The 26,103-nt window shown below is 32.8% G+C and overlaps 5 protein-coding genes across 5 annotated transcripts; 2 read left to right on the top strand and 3 right to left on the bottom strand.

Moving 5' to 3' along the window:
* Positions 1-564: 564 nt before the first annotated feature.
* Positions 565-1,104, bottom strand: MONOS_17580 (uncharacterized protein; the record flags this gene model as incomplete). The annotated part of the gene is made up of 2 exons (XM_067870514.1): positions 565-732; positions 1,000-1,104. The coding sequence occupies 2 exons, from the start codon at positions 1,102-1,104 to the stop codon at positions 565-567; spliced, it is 273 nt and encodes a 90-aa protein (XP_067727604.1).
* An 829-nt stretch (positions 1,105-1,933) lies between these two features.
* MONOS_15512 (putative 60S ribosomal protein L37a-2) lies at positions 1,934-2,428 on the top strand. Its single transcript, XM_067868395.1, has one exon. It carries the CDS (start codon positions 1,961-1,963, stop codon positions 2,237-2,239), a length of 279 nt encoding a protein of 92 aa, XP_067727603.1. The 5' UTR covers positions 1,934-1,960; the 3' UTR covers positions 2,240-2,428.
* Positions 2,429-2,433: 5 nt separating this feature from the next.
* Positions 2,434-3,135, bottom strand: MONOS_15511 (putative ribosomal protein L37). The gene is made up of 4 exons (XM_067868394.1): positions 3,084-3,135; positions 2,871-3,006; positions 2,681-2,782; positions 2,434-2,623 (listed from the first exon to the last, which is right to left on the bottom strand). Exons 1-4 carry the CDS (start codon positions 3,084-3,086, stop codon positions 2,550-2,552), a joined length of 315 nt encoding a protein of 104 aa, XP_067727602.1. The 5' UTR covers positions 3,087-3,135; the 3' UTR covers positions 2,434-2,549.
* Positions 3,136-3,143: 8 nt separating this feature from the next.
* Positions 3,144-6,949, top strand: MONOS_15510 (uncharacterized protein). The gene has a single exon (XM_067868393.1). It carries the CDS (start codon positions 3,197-3,199, stop codon positions 6,506-6,508), a length of 3,312 nt encoding a protein of 1,103 aa, XP_067727601.1. The 5' UTR covers positions 3,144-3,196; the 3' UTR covers positions 6,509-6,949.
* A 7-nt stretch (positions 6,950-6,956) lies between these two features.
* MONOS_15509 (uncharacterized protein) lies at positions 6,957-11,563 on the bottom strand. The gene has a single exon (XM_067868391.1). It carries the CDS (start codon positions 11,553-11,555, stop codon positions 7,503-7,505), a length of 4,053 nt encoding a protein of 1,350 aa, XP_067727600.1. The 5' UTR covers positions 11,556-11,563; the 3' UTR covers positions 6,957-7,502.
* Between the last annotated feature and the right edge of the window lie 14,540 nt (positions 11,564-26,103).

Genomic DNA, 26,103 nt, shown 5'->3' with positions numbered 1-26,103 from the left:
AGGGATGAGAGAGAAGGAGAAGGAGAAGAAGAGGAAGAGGAGGAAGAGGGGGTAGAGGAGGAAGAAGAGGAAGAAGAATGAGAAAACGAGGAAGAGGAAGAAGAGGAAGAGGGAGAGGGAGAAGAAGAAGAAGCATATGGAATATTAGAAGTTTGAGTATAATAGTTATTTGTATTATTACAATTATTATTATTATTATTTGTATTTAATGTTGAATGAGAAATAGAAGATATTTGAACATAAGGAGAAGAAGATAAAGAAGAAGAAGAAGAAGAAGAAGAAAGAGATGAAGAAGAAGTTGACTGATTGAGAGGAGGATGAATTGAGGGAAGCCAAAGCAATGAGTTGCTTGAGATTAACAGTAATGTGAGATTCTGATGAAAAAGAATTAATTTCAAAAAAAGAAAAAGAAAAAAAGAATTTTTTTTTTTGAATAAGAAAAATTAAAAAGAGAAAAAGAGAGAGGAAAGAAGAGAAGATTTAAGAAAAAATGAATAAATTGAAATAAATACATAAAATTTCACAAAACAATTGGAACCAATTTGAAATAAAAAAGCATTTCATTCACAAAACCTTCATTGCCGTTAAAAAATGAGGTATTTCTTTGATCCTATTATGGCTGGCCCATAATACTTCTAATGATTGCAATGTTTCCGGCAGCTCATTTGGAAGAGATTCAATCATATTGCGCTCAATGAGAAGGTGTTTGAGTGAAGGGAATTTTGTAAGTGTCTTTGTGAATGGGGGGGGGGGGGGGGGGATGTTAGAAAATGAATAATAATAATAATAAATAATAAATATATAAATAAATAAAAATTATTGGATAAAAGATGATTGGATGAGAATAATAAAGCATTAATGATGAAAGTATAATGAATCATTTGAAATCAAAAATAGATTAGAAATAAAAGATAAGAAATTTCAAAAAAAAAAGCATTCACAAATCATCAATCAACATGCAATTCATTCATTTAAAAAAAAAAATTCATTATAATTAACCTGAGGATCCAATCCCGTAAGATGGTTCGCTCCGAGATCGAGTATTTCCAGCTGGCCAAGGTTCGATTCGTTTGGAAGCCAAAATGTTTTGTCGAGATCGTTCATAAATAAGCTTAATAACTTCAAAGACGGACAATTCAGAATTGACTGCCTCCAACGGCCAAACGTTGGACGAGGCGTATCTATGCAATTATAATCAAGTTCTAATTTCGTTAATGTTGATAATGACATAGTTGGTATCTTTTTTAAACTGCAATAGTATTGAATAATTTGTCAAATTAAAAAATTGAAATCAGAATAATAATTGAAAATACAAGTTAACAAACAAATTACGAGAGAGATGAAGGGAGACTAATTTTGGAAAAAGAATTCCCAAATCGTGTTTGATTTCTCTTATCTTATTTCCGGTCAAATCAAGTTCAGTAAGTGATTGAATAATAACATGTGAAAAAGTCTCAATATCGTTCCAACTTAAAGACTAAAATCATATTTCATTTTAAAAAATATAAATAAATTACGTGTTTTATAAAAGATTTTCACATACAAGCTGGGATAGTTTCAGGGTTGTCGACAAAGTGCGCGGTATTTCATTAAAAGAATTTCGAGATGCATCAAGTTCTTGAAGATTAGGAAAATAATTACCCAATGAAAGTAATTGAGAAATATGGTTTAAAGAAATGTCGATATATTTAACTTCTGGTGAAATGTCATTCAGTAATTCTTTTGGAAAGTTTATCAAAAAGCTATTTCGAAGTTTAATCTCCTTTTTATCCAATGAAACACTTTGCAGAATGCCCATATTAATTGGTATAAATTAATTACCAATTTATGTAATTTATCTCAATTTAATAAATCCGTTTAAACTAATTCTTTCCTAATTATTATATATTTGTTAGGAAATATGGTTGCATTTCATTTTTTAATTTGTAATATAACTAGATCACAGGATAATTGCTGATCAATGGCAAAAAGAACCAAAAAGGTTGGAATTGTTGGAAAATACGGAACTAGATATGGCGCTTCACTTCGTAAAGTTATAAAAAAGATTGAAGTTTCACAACATGCCCGCTTCAATTGCAGATTCTGTGGAAAAGATTCAGTTAAGCGTAAGGCTGTCGGAATCTGGGAATGCAAAAGCTGCAAGAAAGTCATTGCAGGAGGTGCATGGCAATTATGCACAAGCGCTGCATCAGATATTTCATCAACTCTTCGTCGTCTGAACAAAGATGAATCTGAGTAAACATCATTTCTCTGTGATTTCTAAACTTTTCAAAAACTAATTCGTTCAAATATAAACTTTCATCTCAAATGTTATCTTATCTCACTATTTTTTTCCAAGTCTTTTTTAAAGAAAGTGTAATTTTTCCACAACCAATAAACAGATTGATAAACATTTATGAGATCAAAAGAATTCATTTGCAAAAAAAAATGAAATTATTTTTTCAGTAATGCAATATGTTTTGTCAAAAGACATCAACTCAAAATTGGGTTTGCCGAAGCATTGAAGTGTTATTGAGAAGTGAAAACTTTCTCAATTCATTCTTGTACCCTTATTTTGATGTGGCATTCTTGGGAGCATTAGCCTTCTGAGATTTTCTTAAAGCCTTCGGCTTAGCGGTAACTCCTAGAAAAATTAAAAGAGATGATAAACTCAAAACACAAAATAGGAATAAGAATGAACCTTCACGGAAATGATTCTTCCAACGACGAGAAACGTCTTTAAGATAACTCATTCTACCTGTTCCTGTTGTTCTACGGCGGTTAGCTTTCATTGACCATCCGTCTATTTCGAGAAACGAATAAAATTAAAAAATAAATAATTTTTTGAAAAAAATATAATCATCTCAAATACAAAACAAAAAGCAACAAACATTTTCTCATCTTAGGGTTTGGATAAGCACATGAAGCGCAGCGATGATGTTGAAGATGGTATGCGCGCTTTCCGCATCTTGGGCACATTCCATGTGATTTTCCATGGCGAGGTCCAAATGAACTTGTTCCCTTTGTCTAAATGCACGAAAATAAAAATATATTCCATTTATGCATAAAATTTCACGAAACTCTGTTATTATCTTGAAACAAACCATCTTTGTTTATTTTCCCAAACTAAAAGTAATGAAACACAAGATCGATCTTGACACCATACTTTTACATTAATCAAAACCGTTAAAGATTTTTATTTATTTCTTCGAAATATATGAGTGAGCACAACAATTTACTTGATGAAAGCAATGAGGCGTATATAGGTGATAATCATACAACCAGTGATGGAATTGAATATGAAGTCTCTAACGCAAATACAAATAATGATTATAATAATGAATATGCTGGAGATGAATCATATGAGACTGATAGTTATGCAAATATCATTGGATACGACGATGATGAATTATCTTTCAATGATGCAGAATTGCCTGTTGATTCACAATTCTTGCCTCCAAATTATTACTCTTCCAATCTGCGTGAGTCAATGAGTAAACGTCATTGGGGGCAAACGGACAGGACAATGGCATCTGACAATGATATTAGAGTGGAAGATTCTCAGTATGAAGCTTCTTCAAGTAGAATAAGAAAAGATAGCCATTCTCAATTTGATGATTTTGAATCTCATGAAAAGTCCAAATTTGATGAGGAAGAGGAAGAGGAAAATGAAGAAGAGAAAAGAAGGCAAGCAGCTGAAATAATTGCTGATGTGTGGCTAGGGAAAAAGAAAACTGAAGAAGCGAAAAAGGAACTTCAGCAACTGAAGGAAGAAAAACATCAAAAAGAATTGAAGAAAAAGAAAAATGCTGTTGATGTTATTGAAATGCAATGGATTGAGAAAAAGAAGAGGGACGAAGCAAAAGCGGAATTGGCTCAGTTGAAAGCGGAGAAAGGAAAAAAGAAGAAGGCTGTGAAGGTTATCGAAGATCAGTGGTTGGAGAAGAAGAAGAAAGACGAGGCAAAAGCGGAATTAACACGATTGAAGGAGGAGAAAGCGAAGAAGAAAAGAGCAGTGAATGTAATTGAGACGCAATGGATAGAAAAGAAGAAGAAAGACGCCGCAAAGGAAGAATTAGCAATGCTGAAAGCAGAAAAGGAAGAGAAAGAGAAAGAGAAAGAACAGAAGAAGAGGAAGGAAGCAGTGAATGTGATTGAGTCGCAATGGATAGAGAAGAAGAAGAAAGATGCAGCGAAAGCAGAGTTGGAGCGGCTGAGGGAAGAGAAGAAGGAGAAGAAGAAGGCAGTTGGTGTGATTGAGACACAATGGATTGAGAAGAAGAAGAAAGATGCAGCGAAAGAAGAATTGAAGAAATTGAAGGAAGAGAAGATGGAAAAAGAAAGAATTAGAAGAGAAGAAGAGGAAGAAGAAGAGAAGAAGAAGAAGAAGATGTCTGTTCTGTTCATTGAAGATCAATGGATTGAAAGCAAGAAGCGAAAAGAATCGAAAGAAGAGCTGCAGAGATTGAAGAGAGAGAAAGCAGAGAAGGAGAAGAAGAGGAAGGAGGAGGAAGAAAAGGAGAAGGAGAAAGAGAAAGAGAAAGAGGAGAAGCAAAAGAAACAAAAAATAGGAAAAGAGAAAGAGAAAGGAGAAGGAGAAGTGAAAAGTCGATCGTTTGAAATGAAAGAAGAAAAGAAAGAGGAAGAAGAGGAAGAAGACGAGAAGGAAAAGAAGGAAAAGAAGGAAAAGAAGGAAAAGAAAGACAAGAAAGACAAGAAAGACGAGAAGGAAGAAGAAAAGGATGGAAAAGAGAAAAAGGATAAAAAAGAGAAAGAAAAAGATAAGAAAGACAAGAAAGACAAAGACAAAGACAAAAAAGAGAAGAAAAGCAAATCAAAAGAGAAAGAGAAAGAGAAAGATGAAAAATCATCCAAACACAAACATCATCACAAACATAATCATCATCATCAAAAGCATCGCCATTCTCGTTCTCGCTCTCGTTCTCATCGTCATCATCATCATCGCAGAAGCTACAGCACTGATTATTCAACTTCTTGTTCTTCTTCTCATTCATCATCTCCTTCTTCCTCTTCCTCTTATTCTTCTTCTCCTTCTTCTTCTTCTTCCTTCTCTTCTTCTTCATCATCAAATTCATGTACTTGCAGTCACTGCAGACACTTGAAAGAGAAAAGAAGAAGAAGAAGAATGAGAAGAAGAAACAGCCAGCTCAAACACTCCACATCACATTTGCATTCTCATTCTCATTCGCCTTCTTCTTCTTCTAATGATGACTTGTCAAACTCATCTTCTTCTCGTTCTCCTTCCTCTTCCTCTTCCTCTTCTTCCAATCATCATCATCATCATCACAATCATCATCATCATTCTCCTCATTCTCACCACACCCACAAACATCACAGCCACAGCCGCCACCGCTTTTCTCGCTCTCCCTCTGCATTTCACCACTCCCAGGGCTTTCCTGTCTCTCCAATCTATCTCTCGCCTTATCCTCTCGCTGCTTCTTCCTCTTCTTCCTCTTTTGCGACTTCTTCTTCTTCTTCTCTCAGCCCTTCTTCAATCGCCACATTCACTCCTGCCTACTCATCCATGGCCACTCCACAGCAAACACATCTCATTTCTTCTTCCTCCTCCTCATCTCCTTCTTCCTCTTCTCCTTCACTCATTCGCTCTTCCACCCTTCCTCTCTGCAGCTCCTGTGACCATGTCCTGCGTGTGTCGCCAAAGAGAGAGAGAAAGAGAGAAATGGATAGCACGAATTATTATTATCATGATGAAAGCGATGAAAGAAGACGGAGAGGAGGGGATTCGAACCTGCACACGGACAGACACCACACAGAAGATCCTTCTTCTTCTGCTTCTGCTGCTGCTTCCCGCTCTGCCATGATATCTACAGTATCTGCACTTCCCCCTGTGTCTGTGCAGTCTGTTCCGTCTGGCCGTTCTTCGCCTTCAAAGGAAAGAAGAAATCTCTCTTCCACTTTCTCTTCTTCTTCCTCTTCTTCTTCTTCCTCCTCCTCACGCCGCCTCCACACGATGCGTCCAGCATCTTCGCAGCCTGTTTTGAAGAGCTCTTCTCCTTTGCATTACGATCCAGCTATTTCTTCTTCTTCTTCTTCTTCTTTTGCTTCTTCTCATTCTCCTTCTCCGCCGTTTTCTGCTCAGCCATCAGAAAGGAAAGCACACAGACCAACGACAGCAAAGCTGCCTGCACGGCGTGCGATTGGAGAAGGGAAGGAAAGTGAAAGAGAAAGAAGAGAAGGAAGAGGAGCTGTGAAGGAGGTTGATTTAGACGAGTATGGAGATTTTGATGGTGATGGAGGAGAAAGAGGAGGAAGAGGTGGAAGAGGAGGAAGAGGAGAAGAAGAAGAGAGGGCAAAGACACTAGCGACTCCAGTTGTGGATAGAAGGAGAAGTGAGGCAGCTGGTGTTGTGGGCAGAGGAGGAAGAGGAGGAGAAAGAGGAGGAGAAAGAGGAGAAGGCAGAAGTGTTGAGTATGTTGGGAGTTCAGATAGAGAGAAGAGCAGACGAAGAAGCCCTTCGAAGAAGATGAATAAATCTTCCCTTCGTTGAACGAAGATGGAGAAAATTATTAGTGATTTATGTCTTTCTCTCTTTCTCATTTTTTTTTAATTTTTTTGATTGTTGAAGTGAATAAGCACTGAAATGATAAAAGCTTTGAAGCAATGACTGTTATGAGTACTGTGCTGTTGTAAAAGCTATTGAGATGCTTCGATTTTTTGAGGAGTTTTGAGAATTTTAAAGGAATGCAGTGAAAGACTTATTGGATGAAAGTTGTTTATGTCATGTGTTGCTGTTCGAAAATGATTTAACGAAATGTTTCTATTAAGTTTCATTTGATTGTGAACACCTTATTTTTTTATTCATTTCATAATTATTTAAACATTTTTTTAAAAAATCGTTTGTTATTTTCTGCTGTTTTTGTTGTATTTTCTTAGCAAATGGGAGCAATACTGATATGTTAGAATTTCCTGAATTCGTTGATAAAAATATTCATCTGTTTTGTTTAGTTTTTTTTTTTGTAAAATTTCAATGTGAAGAAACCGAAATTGTAAAGAAAAAAAAAAAACAAATCCAAAAATATAACAGAAAATAAGTTAAAAGTTTAATAAATGCTCATCCAGCTGTGTAATTGCATTTGAAAATTTTCAAAAAATTTAAAATAAAATATACATATTTATATATGTTTGGAGAGTAATACAATTCCCACAATTAATTACTCTAACAAAAAAGAAAGAAAAGAAAAGAAAACATTCCATCAAATAAATTTCTCCAATACTGTTCAATCTACAGGAAAATAATAAAGCAATTCAACAGCAAATTATAAAAAAAAATCAATTTTAATTTTAAATAAAAAGTGCATAGTTAATGTTTATCTTTTAAATAACAGTTACTCTCAAAAGCAATAGAATCAAAGAATAATAATAATAATAATAAAACAATAAACAAACAAAGACTCCATATATCATGTTATGGCTATTTTTCCAAATATTACTTTTGATTCTCAATAATATTCACATGAAAAATATAACCATAATCCGCTTAACTATTTTGCATCATTGATTGCTTTGTATTGTCTTCGCCTTTTGTTTCTCATCACACAAACAACAATTACAACAGAAGCAACACCAGCTATTGAAAATACACTCACAGACACAGCAACTGCCACCAATTGAGCTGTTGTTAACTTCTTCGGATCTTCTTTCTTTTGCTTCGAAAGAGTAATATACTCCGTGCTCCTTTTCTCTCCTTCGGATATTCCGCTCGGATACCTCAGCCGGCAAACCAACGATGTGTATTCATCGCCATTCAGCAGCGATGGAGGAATCGCCACTCTCATTTCTGTCTCGTTCACATACTCAGAAATTGGGCATTCAATCCACTCCTTCGTTTTCCCTACTCTTTTCTCTGATGCTTCAACCGTAAGTCCGCATGGAAACAGATAAGACCCGTGAATCACAGCTTGTGCTCCTTCATCCGATTCGATTATTCTGTCTTTTCCTTTCTTTGCTGTCTCCTTGGCCTTTTTAATCATTGATGCATTTTTCAAAACAGGAGTGAAGAAATAGGAATCCATATCATCAACAGCCTTTCCACTTGGCTTTATTTCGGAAACCATTCCAAATGGCTTTCCATCCAATCCATCGCTTCCAGGAGCCAAGGAGTTTATATAAGTCCAATCAGACTCCGATTTTGTGTTAACTCTAATATTATGCATCATCGAAGGATACTTTTCCATATTCCCCCCAATTGGATGATTGTTCACAAAGCTACAATTATAAATGCTTAGAGAAGTTGATGTTGATACAATTGCACCTTCGCTTATATCAGAAAACGAACTGTCGTTTATGCTTGTGTGAAAAGACCCTCGAAGAAATACAAGCCCAGAATCCCACGAGCACAAAGGATTATCATCTTCATTAGTTTTGTCCTCTACTCCATAATTCTGTTGCATTTCATTCATTTTCTCAAAACATCTATTATTTTGAATCTGGTAGTTGCTGTGATGGCTTTTTCTTGTAATGTTGTCATTTCTTCCTTGAACAACCAACTGGGAAATGTAGCCGATTCCTCTTTCATTCACAATTAGAGTGTATGGTAAAGGTTTTCCCTCTCCGCCAAGTATATTTTCTCCTTTCAGACCAGTATACCATGGCCTGAATACAACATCAGTCATTCTCAAAGTAAAATGTCCATATACAATATTAATAACATCACCTTCAATGGCATCAGGATATTCGATGTCTACATGTTCGAAAGTGATTTGATAATTGTTCATCTCAAACACAGCAATTGAATCATCCGCTTTGATGTTGGAACCAACACGAAGTGTTCCTCGATTTGGTGCTGTTGTTGACAGAGAAGAAGAGAAAGCCTTCGATGCTGATGAAAATGTAACATATTGATTGATCAAAAATGGCTCGTCAACGCAAACTCTATCAATGATGAGCATCTTCAAATCTCCACTCCTCATTCCATGATGAAGTCCAGTGCTGATCAGATCGCACGGCTCTACTGTTCTTCCGCATGTTCCTGCTTTGCTGGCTGCTTCTCCTCCAACATATATGTTTTTTGAGTGATATGGCAATATTTTAGCTTCGTCGCCCAAAAGATCAACAATGTTGTATTTTCCGTCTTTTCTTTCCTCAAGAAGTACATAATTCTGCTTTCCATAAATCTCCTCCATCTCAAATTTAAATACGTCTTCGCCTATCTGCTCCCGTCCCACTGGCAAAGAAATGAAAATATATTTACCTTTGTCAGCGCTGCAGTTCGTGAATGTTATTGCATTCAATCGAAGTTTTAGATCCTCAACTGCTTCGTCAGAAACGCGAATGAATATAGCTCCTCCTTTTGATTCTTCATTAAACTTTGAATTCATCTCGCCAACTATTGTCTGTGGACTTTTGCATGAGCAGTTAATGAATTTCAGACCGTAAAATGAACAAATATAACCACGTTTTCCAAGCTCCAAATGCAGCGCTCCTCCAATCCTGTGTTCAATTGAGTTGCAATTCAAAAAACTCCCTCCCGAACAATAAAATTCTTGGCATCCGCTTAAAACTGTGACAACAGATTGAGTCTTGCTCGTGGTAGTTATTGTGTCGAACACAAATCCAGTTAGATCTACTTTTTTTGAGTTATCTGCAAATATTAACGCGAAAGCAGATGTGAAGTGCTCGAAGACTAATTCTTGAATATCGAACTCACCAGTCTTGCATTCAATCAAAACACAGTTCAGAGCTTGTTTAGAATCCTTTGCAGTTATGTTAACTCGATAAATGCGGAATCCTGCATCTTCTCCATCCCCAACAAACAGTCCATTGTCTCGCCCGCTTTTTCGTGTCGTATCCACTTCGACTTTTGCTTTATAAAGTTCTAAATATCCTTCCTGTTTCACGTTGAACATCCCCTCGCCCTGCTGAACTTTCATTTCATCAAGGGCAGTTGTTATTGAAATATCATTATCGTTTATGTTAGTAATTTCAACACTCCTCCCTTCAACGGTTATTGGCTCTGTATCATATTTATTGCATTCTTCCGTTGTATAGACTTTGAACGACCTTCCTGGAAGACAATTCTCTATTGCTTGCTTTATCGTTTTACATGCAGTTTTTCCTGGTTTTCCACAATCAGCGCTATCTACGCCGTTTTCTGCATCCGTGTTGGTGTTCAGATAACCAACTCGTAGCCAATCATCATGAATGACAGCAGAGCCTTCCTTTTTCATCAAGCACACTCGATTATCCTGTGTCATGCTGAACGAAGAAGCATCAAAAGGCGTTTCAATCAATTCTGAATCTCCATTGCATCTGATCGTTGCATCGTTTCCTCTGCTTTCTGCTTCGTTTTTGCTGAAGAAACAGTTTTTAAATAAAATAGTATCTCCTTTGATCTCTTCTTCGCCTAAAATAACTTCAACTCCTCCTCCATTCTCCGCTTTGCATTGTTCAAATGATACATTTTTGCATTCAAATCCTGCCATTTGAGTCAAGTCAAGTATCAGAAGCCCTCCGCCATCTTCTATTGCCTCGCATTCGTAAAATTCTACATTCTCCAATTTCACTTTTCCTTTTGTTGCACCAATCATCACCCCTCCACCTCGTGAAGCTTTTCCGTTGAATCTTGTATTCAAAATGTTTAGAACACTTTCAGGATGGAGCATTTCAAAATAAAAGCATCCTCCTTTTGACGATTGTTGAGATATTGCCGAAGAGGCAAAGCATTTGGAAATTGTAATTGCAACTTTTTGGTCCGCTCCGCTTTTAGAGTCTGCCAATGCAGCATCTCCGCTTTTTCGCTCAACTGACCATAGATTGCTTCCTTCTAACGTAAATGAAGATGGAAGTTCAAATGCGCAATCTTTGTACAATTTCACATTGTTGATGTTAAATCCTTTCAGCTTTTGCGCGTTAACGCCTTCAAATATGTGTAAAATAACCGCATTAGATAAATAGTAATATTTTGAAGATATGAAGTTAAATTCATCGATTGTGACTTTACCCTCAGTAATCATAAGTACCGAAAACGGAGCGTAATCTTCCGTCCATTTCTCAATATAAGTACCACAATCACGTATTGTCAGGTCTCCACTTACTCCTTTTGAGAGAATAATTGCTGTGGATTCGTCGGTTTCCTTCGGCCCCTCTAAAGGTTTCAACGGAAGAAGATTGAAGGTGATATGCTCCAGCTTCAAAATCTTTTCGTTAGTCAAATGAAACTTTCCTTTTGTAGCCAGTTCATTCAAGTCAAATGTCATTGTTCTTCTAATGGATTGTTGGGAATTTGTAGTTACTGTCAGGCTGAAATCTTTTAAAAAATGAAAACTGTACGGTATTTCAGCAGAGTTAACAATTTTAATAGACTTATCTCCGGGACCTTCCCCAAGCAGTTCAATTCCTTTCGCAATCGTTTTACACGGATCGGCTTCACTTCCACAGCTTGGCTTCGAGTCGTCTCCTTTTTCAGAAATAAAAACGGTATCAACAGCTGCCTCCACGCAATCATCTGCAGACACATTTGATCGATTTTTGTTATCGATTTTCCGAGCGGGACAACCAGCAAACAGAAAGTTCGCGAGAATCAAAATCAAAAACATTTTAATAGAAAGACAATTGGTTGTTGATCAACAAAAAGAAAATAATTATCAAAAGTGTTCTTGTACCAAACAATCTTTCGATACGTTTCGTCTCGGAAAAACTGCGCCATGCTCCAGATACTTTTTTCTTCCTGGGTTTGCGGTTTTCAATTTCGGAATGCACATCAGAAAGAAAAAATAATTGTTTTTTGATGAACAGAAAGATGGAAAAAAAAATAAAATATTTTCGGTCGTCAAAACACTTTCTTTTTTATTTTTTTCATTTTTTTTCTATTTTTATCAAAAAATATAAAATTTTCAAAATACCATTAATAAATCAACTTCAAAAAGAAATAATTTTGAAACAAAAAAATACTGACAAAATTTTTTCATTTTCAAGACGATGAATTCTTGTAAATAATATCACAAAATTCATTTTATTGCAAACAATTATCCAACAACATATACTGAAATGATTAACAATTCGGTTTTTTTAAAAATTGAAACAATTTTTAACAGTTTTTATTCTGGTGTTGAATATAAAAAATATCATTCACACATTGAAAAATATTCGGCCAGATAATGAATAATGACAAATTTTTTATTTTGAATAAAACTAATTTGAAGTTTCCAGTTTCATAAATTTCAAAATATGTGTGATTATTTTTCAAATCATAACTTTTTTCGGGTTGCAGATTTTTAAAACTATGTTTATCATTGGGAAGAGCTTTTGAAATAAGATGCTCAATTTATCACAAGTGTTAAAAAATAAATGATTCATCTGAAATAAAGAAAAAATTTTCTTTATAGTGCCTTTTCACTTTTCAGTGATCATTAATTCATATTTTTGGTGAAATTTTTGAACCGAAAATTTTGAATGAAAGAAAATGATTTCAAAAATAATAACCCATATTATTGTGATGAAAATCAGAAAAATTTCAACAAACAATTTTGCTATCGATATTTTTCATTAAATGTTTATCAAAAAAATAAAAAATGAAAAATAAAATAAAATGAAATAAAATAAAATAAAATTAAATAAAATTAATAAATGAACAAATGTCATAATTTTTTAAAAAAGTTCCTTTTTTTAAAAATTTCAAATAGAATAAGAAAATCATGTTTCGATCAAATTTCTGTTACCACTCACCAAATTTCACTGAAATGGTAATAATAACTATGTTTAAATTTTGTTTGGCATAATGAAACTTGAAGAACATCAATAAAATCAAATAATATTCATTTATTTTTATTTTTCTGTTCTTTAAGTTTTAATTTTAATTGAGGATTATTTATATGTATGAAATAAATGGATAAATAGACAATGAAGTTTTTCAAAAGTGAAAAAAATAGAAAACAATTGGAGAGTTGAAAACACACTCTATTTTTTATTCTCAAATTTTGTCTCTTTTTCGTTATACAGTCGAAACCGGATATAATCGCGTCGAATATAATCACATTCGCCTTTAGTCACATTTTTCGATGCACCGACATTTTTTGATTGTTTTTCATTCATTTTCCATCGCATATAATCACTGGGCTGAAAATATATAATCACAATTTTTATTGTTATGGGTGATTTTTTCAATGAAAAATCGACTATTCGATTATAAATCTTTGTTTTTTGATTTTTCAAAATTATGTTTTATACTTCTGAATAACATAATAAAATCCAAAAAATTGTTTTTTCTATTGAAAAATGTGTTTTTGAAAAGAATTTTCAAAAATTAAAAATTTGACCCAATATTTATTTATTGGTTTATTAATTTTTGTTTTTTTGTGTGTAAAGTTGAACCGGATATTATCACAATCGTGTATAGTCACAAAAAGTTGTGCAAAAACCGATGTGATTATATCCGGTTCAGACTGTATATTCATGCATACATTAGATGTCTTTGAAAAAATACTCTTTTTTATTCAGGAAAGCCTTATTTCGCGAGAATTAAATATTTGAAAATTTAAGTCAAAGTGATCATAGGATCAACATTTTTTGTTTTATATATTTTCTTACTCAATTTCAAGTTTTTTTGAAAATTTTTCAAGATTTCATAACAAAGGGATTATAATTATCTTAAATAACTTCAATTTTTTCTTGGAGAGAAAAAATTGTGAAAAATAACTGATGTGCTTTTCGTTGCAGAATGCCTTTTGTTTCCATTTTAATGAAGTTTCGTGAGTGGAAACAGAAAATTGATGAAAGTTTAAAATTTTTTATACAATGAGAAATTAAAACATAAGGATCTTTTCTAAAAAATTTTGTCAAATAAATAAATAAATAAAATATTCAAAATCTCTTCTTTCTTTTTTGAATAATCATTTTATTTTAATTTCTGAAAAAAGTTAACAAACATTAAATAATTATGTATGTTTGAATCACAATATACCAATTATTCATAAAGCAAGTCAATATTTAAATCGTTTGGAAATTGAAATTTTCTTTATCGAAATTGAAACATAGAATGTGCACAAAATAACGGATAATATAGATTTTTCAATAAGTGCAAGAGGAATAATTCTGACAATTTTCTTCCAAAAATATGATGTTAAAAATTCTCTTATGACATTTCAGACTGTTTTTTTCATGTCGCCTGAAAGTTGTTTTATTAACAATATTAAAAATCGAAGAAATACAAAATCCTATTTCTCCAAGATTTCAAATATTATTTTTCTCAACACAAATGAAGCTGTTTTGAAAGTCTCGTGTATCACATGAGTTCGTATTGAAAAGATATTTTTCAAGGAGAATTGTCAGAATTATTCCTCTTGCAGCTATTGAGAAATCGATCTTGTCCGTATTTTTGTGCGATGTTCGGAATTTTGTGCACATTCTATTTCGTCTAAACCGGATATAATTTTATCGAGTTTTGAACAACTTTTTTTTTTTTTGAAGATATCCAACTATCGTTATTTGCAATAACGATAAACACAGAAAAAAATAAAAATTAATAAATTAATTAATTAATTTAGTGTCTTTTTGTCCTTATTAGAAATATTATTTTCAAATGTACATTTTTCAATATCAGAAACAATAAATATTGTTTTTATAGAAATATTGAGTCTTTATTGAACACATTATTTGAAGAATGTAATTACGAAATCTTTAATCAAAAAATTGATTTTTCAAAAAGAAAGTCACCTTTTAAAATTTTTAAAATGTGATTATATATAAAGAAAATAATGAGAAAGCACCAAAAAAGGTTGCGCATAGAAAAAAATGACCAAAAAAGTATTTGATTTTATTCAATGAGATATTTTCCGGTTTTGACTGTGTAAATTCCAAAATCGAATTATTTTTCTAATAGAAGTATTTCTGGTGAGGTGAAACGAATGAAAATGAAAAAGATTGTTTTAGAGTTACAAAATAATGTGAGTTTCATTTTATTAAGCATCACAAAATAATCAGGGATATCCAACGATAAACAACGATAATATTGTCTATTTTGAAAATCAAAAATTTCATAAAAGCTTGTGATGATGTCTTCTAACCCTTCTTTTTCCATCTTTTTATACATATCCCTTTTGGTTGCTTTGCTTTTCATTTCTTCTATTTTATTTCTCTTCTTCACTTACAATCTTTTTGAAATATTCAAAAAGAGACGCAAGAGTTGAAATATTTCACTGTCGTCCAATGTTGTCCGCTGAATCTCCTCCAAAACAGCTTCAACTACTCCTTCTTTCAGCAAGTAATCAACTTTCACAACGCATTTTCCAACAGCTGCATTAAGCGAATCAATGCATTTGTATATATTTTTCTGTAATTGTCCTTTGCTGCTAGAAATACTTGAACAACACTTCTGACAAGCTCAGCATATTCCCTATTCCACTTTTGACAAAAGTGTAAATATTTACTCGACCTTTCGAGCCACATCATCAAAATTATCTCTTCTTTTTTTCCCTTTCCTTTTTCATCCCCCTTTCCACTTTTCCAATCCACATTTCTTGTCAGCTCTTCCAATGCTCTAACTGCTTCTCTTCCAAAATGCAGTTCATCTGCAATCACTTCTTCCAAGCTTTCCTCACAGTACAATCTATACATTAAAAATAACTAAGTTGATTGATAGGCAAGTCGCGTCAAGAAATGATGTTCCTGATGATATTTGACAATTTCTTTGATCTCATTCAAAAATAAATCTTTTTTATTATTCTGTTTCACAAAAAGTGAAGAAAAATCTAGATATCAAAATGGAATAAGAATTGCTCACACTTGAAATCCAATATTGCTCAAAGCTAGCAAAATCATTTCCACTTCTTTTTGAGTCTCCTCGTTTTTCTTCTTGTTCAAGGCTACATTCAAAAGGCATGAGACACAAATTGAAAGTAATCCTGAAAAAAATTCTCCGTTAAGCAAAAAAACAGCATTCACAAAGATTAACAAGAAGCTTTTCGCTATTCCCTTCTTTTTTCATCTCTTCCTCAAAAATCATCTTTTCAAATCTTCTGCTCAATGAAGATTTTTCAAAGTTTTGATTCCAAAAATTTTTCATCACCTTGCAATATCCAGCATGCTTCAGCAGCAAAATTGCATTCTCCATTGACATTTTCTTTTCTTCAATCATTTTTTCTATTTTGTCGAATGTTTCTTCTCTGAAAATTGATTCGAGTTCACTAAAATCCATTCCCTCAACTATTTCATTCATTTCTTCTATTTTCTGCTTCTGCTCTGCTTCAGTGAATTGTTCCAACTGTGAAAGTTTCTCTAAAAAAAGTGAAAAATCAAAAGAGAAAAAAGAAGCATTTATTTTTAAAATCAACTATTTCTTATAACATTTTGCAAACTAAGAAATATTTGCTTTTTTGAAGGTGACTGTGAAATCGCAAAATGATTTCAAAACAACAAATAATTTCGTTTTCACACCATTCTTTATCGTCTTGGCACTTTTGAAAAGTGATTGTTAAGAAAAAAAATGTTCAAATTAATTAAGTTTGTTGTTATGGATTCAATGATCAAATGGTTATGTTTGAACTGGAATATCAATCAGCAAAATGAGTGTCGTTGAATGAATTTATCCTGCACAATTACAAACATAATTTCCTGATATGAAAGCTGGCAATGATGGTGATGCAAAATTTTTGAAATTCTGTCTGATGATTTTTGTTAATTGGATGTCCAAGGTGAATATAACAATTTCATCAATTACACAAAAAGATGTAATGTATGTATTTTGTATTGTTCTATATATTGTAAAGATATTTCCATCTGTATCTTCTCCAAAGTGCAGGAATGTGAGTTATTGTTGAAATGGCCAATCTCCGCTTTGTGGAGCAATACGATGAAAACAGAGCTGATTATTATATAGTCATTGGGAAATAAATGAAGTTACACCAGATGCATGATTTTTATTTGAACAAGAGGTGAAAACAAATTCGACTGTTATTTTATTGAATGAAGATAACCAGAAGGAATTCTGTGAAAAATAAAATCTTCAAAAAATGATATAGAGTTTGGAATATAAGGCGATGGAGAAGCTTTTTGAGAAAGGAAGGTGGCTGGCCAAATGGAAAGCTGGACATTAATTTCGGAAAAATAAAGGCCAAAAAATATTTCCAAAGAAACAAGACAGGAGGTCAGCAGCATCAACTTGGGTGATGTAACTTTTTCGACTTTTGGAAGGGGAAAAAGTTTATTGTTATTTTTAGCATTTTTTCACAAGCGAAGTGCAGTTTTGCTTGTCATTGAGCTTCTGAAGCGAGGACGATGACCAGCAGCTTCTGTCTTTGCACACGGCAATGCGAAGAATCACAAAACAAATACAACAAGCTTAATTTTGTTATCTTGTTCCTTTCATCGCATTTACTTGAGGATCGGATAGAAAGCTTGATGCTTTGATATTTCAAGGCGTCAAAAATCCTGGAGTGATAACGATGTTCTTCTATTGCTTCATCATCGTCACCAACTTCCTATTCATTTTCTTCTCCTTCTCCTTCTCCTTCTCCTCCTTCTCCTCCTCCTCCTTATTCTTCTTCTTCCCCTTTTTCTCCTTATCTTTCTTCTTCTTCATCTTCGTAATCATCATAATCTTCATCAACTACTCTCACCTCCAACACAGCCGGTTCAATCATTGCCTGAGATATAATTTACATCATCTATCCTCATCCACATCTCATTCGTTGCTTTCTTCACAATGCCCTTTGGTATTCTCAGGAAAAGCACTATTTTGATCACTTCGACATCAAACTTCATCATTTCCTGAATCGAAATGAGAACAGCCCAACATAATTACGTGCAATATCCGAAGTTATCTAAAAATGATAACACTAATTGTGTAACGATGGCATTGCGATTATATCATATTTCAGCATGTTCCGTATCGTTTTGACAAATCTTTAATTTTATTTTTTCCATCGATATGAAAGCAAAGTTAATTGAGAACAATAACTGAACTGCCACAACCAGTTTGAATTTGTATCAACAGGCAGCTCGTCCCAGCCATGTAAGTCTTCTTTGCTTCAGCAAAGATTTTGTGTGAAGCTTGCAACATGAAAATAAGAAGAGTCAAAGACGAATTGGTGCATTAGACACAACGATTCACAGTTGTCTTTTGACGTTGTTCGTTGCAACTGTTAATTTGCATGATGAGCCTCAACTGATGTTTCAGGAAAAAGCTATTTCAATTTGAGGGTTTCAAAACTGTCCTTATGCAGCCGATTCTTATCCTTTTTATTTTTTAATCAAAATGAGTTGCAAAGAAGAAGAGTCGCGAGTGGCTGCGGACGAGGTGAATGATGAAGATGAAGGTGATTGTAAATATTGTTGACTGAAGAGCTGCTTTCACCACAAGACTCTTTATGAAAGAGAGCACTTGTATTAAATGGCTATTTTATTTGTAACTCAAACACAACATGCACATTCCGATTGGAAAGACGATCAATCGTTGATTGCTCGTTGTCTTCGATCGATTGGGAAAATACAGAACAAAACAAATGCGGATACATCAATCATTGGATAACTAATAATGAAAGAAGAAAAAGACGAAGAAGAGAAAGAGAAAGAGAAAGAACCTTTTCATATCAACTCCCTTTCTTCCTCTCACAAATGTTTGAAGGATTTTGTAAGGACTTCCTGTTGAGTTACAGTCGATACATAATAAGTTTAACCTTCAAAAAATGATTTTGTCCGTCTTCGTTTTGTGTTTTTTTTTATTTTTATTTTTATTTATTTTTTATTTTTTATTTTTTTTTGTTTCATTTTGAAGTTATGGAAAAATAGTCTTTTCAGCATAATAACTCTCTTGTTTTCTTTTTTGTGAATTGATAAGATAAAACTCAATTAAAAAATTTGAGTTACAAATTCAAAACATTTTCTCAAACATTCACAAAGAATCAGAAATTTCCAACCATAATTGAAAAAAATTTTCCTCTTGAAGAAAATCAAAGGTTCCATGAAAACTGACGACGGTATCTTCGTATCCTTCTTCTTCCAGCTTTTCAAAAACCTTCCTTTTCGTTGCCTTTCTTTTCTCATTTTCCTGTTCATCTTTAATCTTTTTTTCCAATTTCCTTGAAATCCTTGAAAAAAAATTCAAAATTTCACATTCCATTCTTTTATCTATCGTTGATTGCTGAATCTCCTCCAAAAACGCATCGACAGCTCCTCCTTTCAAAAAGAAATTGATTTTCGTGTCTCTTCTTTTTTCCGCAGCTTTCAATAAATTAATGCATTGCCAGCTAATTTCTCTTTTGTTTTCTCTTGCTGCTCGAAACAACTGTGCAATGCTGCTGATAAGTCCTGCAAGTTCTTCATTCCACAACCGAAAGTATTCAAAGAAATGACGCAATGTTCGGATCCATCTTCTGATAATATGCACTTCTCTCGCTTCTTTTTCGCTCATTTCTTTTTTCTTCTTCCAATCAACACATTTTATTAGATCTTCCAATTCGCTTGCTGCTTCTCTCACAAAATGCAGTTCATTCACAAATACTCTTTCTAAGCTTTTATCTTTCTCCAATCTGTCTATCAAATATCTCCAAATTGATTGATAGGCAAGATGAGTCAGATTGCGGTGCTCTTGATGATATTTGATAATCTCTTTGATTTCATTCAAATTCAGTTCTTGCTCTATGTGCTAATAAAAAAAAAGAGAGAAACAATTCAAAGAAATCAAAAATGAAATAGCTATGTTCATACACAATATTGATAACTGCTCAATGCCAATAAAGCCATCTCCACATCTTTTCGTGATTCTTTGTTTTCCATTTTGTTCAATGCCCATTTCAGAAGGATAGGCACACAAGTTGAAAGCAATTCCAGTGATACCCCAGGGTCCAATAAAAGATAGCATTCACAAAGATCAACCAAAAGCTTTTCATTCTTCTCTTCTTTTTTCTCATTTTCGTCAATAATCATATTTCGAATAAAATATTTCAATTTAGAATGAAAAAATTCTCCATTCAATATGTCTTTCAACTCTTTGCAATATCCAATATGCTTCAACAGCAAAATTGTATTTTCTATCGATAGTTTCCTATCCTCAATAAACATCTTCATTCTGTTCAATATTCCAATCGAAAAAACGGACGTGAATTCATTTTCGTTCATATAATCCATAACTCCCCTCATTTCAAGAATTTTTTGTTTCTGCTCTTCCTCATTACAGAGTCTAAGCTTGGAAAACAATTCTTCAATAAAAAGGAAAGAAAGAAAGAAATCCAATCAAATAGAATTCTGCAAAATAATAATTACAAGCCTATGAACATTTTTGTATTGTCTGTCTCCTATATACAGATGTTTTTTTTAAAAAAATTGAATGAAGAAAGCACGCCATTTTGATATTCACAATGAAAGTTCAAATGATTGGATAGAAGAGTAAATGAAAAATAAAAACTCACTAAAGATGAAAGAAACATGGGCGTTCAAACTATTCTATCTTGCGTGAACATTCTCTATTTGCAATTCCAAAGAAAAAGAACGCTTTGTTTTTCTGTTTGTTGTTATGGATTCAATGATCTGAAAATATTATTAGGATCAGTTTTTCTGAAAGAAAAATCAGAAACCAACGAGCGAATCTGTCCTGTTGAATCATTAATAATATATCCAATGGTGAAATCAAACAAAGATAAAGATGAATTGATTTTTTTAATTTTGCGAAATTATTTTTGAAATTGGATTGTTGACGAAATTCAACAATTTTATTTTTGAATGAAAATATCTACATGAATGCATTTTATATTGTTCTATTGGTTGTGAAGATATTTCTATTCATAACCTCTCCAAAGTGCAGGAATATGACTTATTGTTGAAATGGTCAATATCCGCTTGAGAGAGCAATACGATGAGAATTGAACTGATAATTGCATAAAAAGTTGGAAACAAAGGAATATGCGTAAATGCCATGATTTTCATAATTTTTAGTTTGGTGCAAGAGGTGAAAACATATTCAGTTTGTTATCAAAAAGAATGAAGACAAAAGAGGAAGGATTTCAAAGAAAAAATAATGATGTGTGCGAAAACCCGAACATTTGCAAAAACCCGCACTCTTTGGATTTTTGGAAACATCAAAAAATTTTTAGTGTCAAATTTAAGTCTTTTTTAATAAACACATGAAATTATGAACGAATTTTTAATAAGTATGAAAATGCATTTGCTATAATGGGAGAAATTCCATATTATATTCTCAAAAAGCCAAAAATTAGCAGAAATCAGTCAAAAGAAAATATTCATATTTTTAAAATGCAAAAAGTGAAGACAGAAAATATGAATAATTCCAGAAAAGAATATTTTCGAAGAAACAGAGCAAATCGAATGGAATCTCGCGGTGAGATATCTGGTATTAATGGAAGACCACGATATTTGACAAAGGAAGAAGAAGAGAAGCTTGTTCAAATTATATTGAATTGGCACAATGTTTAAAGCAGCCATCAATAAATGACATTCCTTTTTTAGTATGATTTTTTTATTTTGAAATTTTTAACTTTTTTTCCCAATCAAGGCAAGACAAATTCGAATTGAAAGATCTCCGGCCTCTTCTGAATATATCGAAACACCGAGTCTTAGATGGGTTTACGATTTTTTATCAAGGCAAAAACAATTGCGAATGATAAATCCAGTTCGACTTGATCATGCACGCTTGAGAGCATCGTTAAAAGAAAACATACAGTCTTTTCTTTCTCATTTGCGAACTTTGATGCTGAAGAAAAAATACCATCCTTCGTTAATATTACAATTGGACGAAACAAGTTGTCAGTCCAATTGTCGTCATCATAGGAAAAGAATTGCTAATGAAAAATGCAAATACTTGCCATGTTTAGAAACGCCTCCTCTTCGTCATTTAACTCTTTTATTCATTGTGAGAGCTGATGGATATCATCTCCCCACTCATCTTCTTTTCAGTTCAAAATATGAAAAAGAAATCAACGAACAATGGAATGACGATTCGTTCGTTTTGCATTCAACTCAAAAAGGATGGATGACAAAAGAGCTATTTGAAAAAATAATGTTAGAACATGTACTTCCTTTCATTCAAAAGCAAAGAAAAGTTGTTGAAAGAATTCAACAATATCAATATGAAATATTCCAAAAAAAATCTTGTGAATTGAAAACGAAAGAAAGAAGGTTAGAAAAATGCGATCAGAAAATGAAAAAGAATGATTCTAGTGAAAAAACAACACAACAAAATATACAAGATGATGACGATCATGAATCTCTAGTGTTGCATTCAACAGCTGGATCAGAACTATTTCCAACAGATAACTCAGATTCACCGACAAAATCCTCAAAATCCAAAGATCAGTGTGATAATGAAAAAAGTCACAAGGAATCCGTTTGTTCTGACAAACTGGAACTTTCAAATACAATGTATTCGGAAGGAGATCGAATTCAAGCGTTGCAGCAACTGCAACAATCCGCATATGACACTTCAAAAGAATTTTCAGAGTGTGAAAATTCTATTTGAATCAAAAAGAGTTTTCAAATTCCATCAGATGGATTTCCTAAAGTTGATGTTGGTGTAATTTCAAACTTTTGTGATGAAACTCATTCTGATTGTTCTGATGAAGGAATATTTCTATTTGAAGAAGATGATAATAGAGATTGGTGGATAAAGAATGACGCTCATCTTCCGAAAGCAAACTTATCGAAAAAAGAAATGACTAAATATGAAAAAATATCTGAAGAAAAAACAATCCATTCATTTCCTTCTGCTTTAATTATTCTTGACGGCCATTCTTCAAGACAAAATATCTAGCTGTGGCAAAAATTATCTGAAGAAAACGTGGATGTCGTTGTGCTTCCAGCACACACATCCCACATCCTTCAGCCACTTGATCTCGGACCTAATGCTGCACTCAAAAAGCAATTGAAAAATGTTCGAAATGAACCAAGTGTGAGCAAAATGAAAACAGAATTTTTTCCTTTTGTCCAAGCCATCGCAGATTGCTCTTATTATGCGATGGCCCCAAGAGTAATACGGCATGGGTTCAATGAAGCTGGAATAATGTCTTCTCGAATATCTCACGTTCTGAGGCGCACTTTGGATAACTTTCCTTTCGGCATAAAACCTGCAAGACAGACGAACCGATGGTCTATCTCTGGGAAACTAATTACATCAACAGCAGTTCTGAAGGAATGGCAAGCTTTTGAAGAGAAAAAGTCTATTTGTGATGATGAAAGAGTTGAGAATGTTCACACAACATATATTAATCAAAAAACGATTCAAAATATTAAGGAAAGACCTTCATCTTCAAAAATAACTTCTACAGAATATAAGCTTTCAAACCTCACTTCTAATGAAAACACTAGCGACGATACTGAGCCTAACGATAACTCATGTTCAACAGACTTCGAATCAGATCCAACTGATTCACAAGAAGGGGAAGAAAATATTTTGGTCGTTCATGTTTTCAGAAGAAAAAACAAACAGAAAAGATTTATTTTGTGCCGGTCAGATCATTTGGATGAAGCAGATGGTCGAAAACAAGTTTCTGATTTGTCAAGTACTTCTTATTATTCTGAAGAAGAATCTTCAGAAACTGATCATCATTCCGACAGATTAAACAAATCGAAAGAAAAGGAAAAAAGAGATCTTGACAGCAGTGAATATATAGAAGAAGATCTTTCATCAAGCAACGAAGAAGAAGATTCGGATGGAAAAAAATTGCACAAAAAATATTCCATGAGATCAGTGAAAGGTTTGCCCAAAAGATTATCCGAGCAATATGTTCTTTTTACGGATTCTGATGAAAGTGAAAATAATCCAAAGAAAAATGATTTGTGAGAAATAAACTATCGTGAAAAGTTGAAAAACATAACAAACCTTTTCAATCTCTTCATATCAAACAATAATCTTTCAGGAAATCACTATGCAATTTGATTGCCAAACATTTTGTTAATTGCGTTGTTTCCAACAACAAGTTTCAATAATTCTTGATAAAGAATCAGGATAACTCTTTTTTTTCTTAAAAAGCAAGGATAAGCATTTTCAATGAAAAGAAACAATAATTTTCAGAAAAAAAAGAAATAAAAACATTTTTGAAAAAAGAAAAACAAAAGAGAAAAACAATATATTTCATTTTCAGATTTAAAAATAAATCGCATAATAGTCAATGAACTAAATTTTTCGACAAAGAAAATAAGTGATCCAAAAACCTGCAACAATAAAAACAAACATTTTTCATTGAAAAACTTGACAAAAAAATACACTATGAATTGTCGAGCTATTGTCAATGAAAAGAACAAAATATTATTTTTTGATATCAAAATCAAAATCAAACATGAAGAACAAACCACATAAATGCGGTTCTTCAAAGTTGAATAATTTATGAAACATTGTTGTAGACCTGTGCGACACGACATGCCATTTTTTATTGCTGTCGGTCACTAAAAAAAAAAAAAAAAAAAAAAAAAAAGAAAAAGAAAAAAAAAAAAAAAGGTCAAATTTTTTGATAAAAAAACTGTAAAATCGAATATATTTATGGTTTCAAGTTTGTTTTCAATTTAAAAAAATATTTCTTTAACAAGATCATTCGATCCATTATAACATAAATTTATTTATAAAATATAGTTTTCTAATAATATACGTTACATGTCATATTTATTCAAAGATGAATAGTGTCAACATTGTTGTTGTCATGAACAATTTAAGTTTCGATTTAACTTCAATTCAATAAATCTTAGCATGTGCGATTTCAATTTTTATGATAAAGAAATGTTGTTTCCTGAATGAAAAATATTTCAGAAAAATTGAGGATACATGCCAATTGAAAATTCAATGGTATGCATTCGTTGTCACATTCAAATTCTTAATTATTTCCTTTCTGACTTTGTTTTTTATTCGGAATTGTTTTTTGAGCTTGAAAGCTGCGCTGAAAACGAAAGGAAACAGAAAATAGATTAAATGAACATAAGATAGAAAGAAATGAATAAGGATGAATGCAATTCAATTTTCTCAAAAGAACCATTGACTAAATTGACAAAATGATTAAATGAAAGAAATCTCCACTGGAAAATGTCATTTTTACAATTGCAGCATATTGGATATTTCAATGTGATGGAAGGTTATTGGAACGAAGGCCTTTGCGCATATTCATTGTTTGGTAAATATATGAAGATGATTGATGACGCAGAAAAAAGAGGAGAAGAACGAAAATCTTCTTTCTAATATTTGCGTGTGAAATCTTTTGCTTTGCAACCGGAAATTTTCTTAATTGCTTTCAATTTGAATACCTTGTCTTCTGAATGTTGCTCTGAAGAAGGAGGGAAAAGAGGAAGTTCAAAATGATGTTCAAACTGCTTTGTTGTTATTGAATTGGTGTGATGAATTTTTTGTATGAACACTTCCATTTCATGTTTGATCCTTTGGAATTTCTTTCTAATTTTCTTTTTAGGAGCGTGGAGTGAGCTTTTCATGAATCATTTTAAAGAGATTATCCAATAAATCAAAAAAACAACAATCTTATATGACTCACACATCAGACAGAGTGGCAGTTTTTGATGAAAATTTGGAAGATGTCATTGCAAATGAACTGCATTTCGGAAGAGAAGCAATAAGAGAACTGGAAGAGTTGGAAAGGTGTGTTGACTGTGAAAGAAAAAAGATGAAAGAGGAAATGAAATGAAATAAAAGCTTGTTTTGATGAGATGGCTCTTGGTATTGGAGTTATATTTTTTCTTAGGCAAACTGTGAAATAAAAACATTCAAAGTTTATCAATTGCTCTTTTTTGTATTTCGAGCTTCGAAGGACAATCGCAAAGAAATAGGGGAGAAATGTTTATATTTATTTAGAAATAGCAGCAGGAAATAGAACTTTGAAAACAGATGGCTTATTAAAAGAGGGAGCTATTAATGTTGTTTTGGAAGAGATGCAGCGACAAACAGTGGTAGATAGAATGTTATTTGATTGCTTGCAATTATTCACGAATGTTGTGAAGAAATTGAACGAAAAGGCGGATAATAAAATGGAAGAAGAAAAATACGACAACTTAATCATTAGCTAACAAAGGATACTTTATTTTCAAAGCGGAAAATATTACGATAATTCATCATGAGATATTAATGAATATTTTGTGAATATTTCACTTTATTTTAATCAAAAATATTTGTAACTTCAAAATTATATCCTTTTTATTCAACTCGCA

The sequence above is a fragment of the Monocercomonoides exilis genome (genome assembly GCF_001643675.1).
Source record: "Monocercomonoides exilis strain PA203 chromosome Unknown scaffold22-1379369, whole genome shotgun sequence".
In the NCBI taxonomy this organism is placed as follows: Eukaryota; Preaxostyla; order Oxymonadida; family Polymastigidae; genus Monocercomonoides; species Monocercomonoides exilis.
This window is presented reverse-complemented; position numbering and strand designations above follow the sequence as displayed.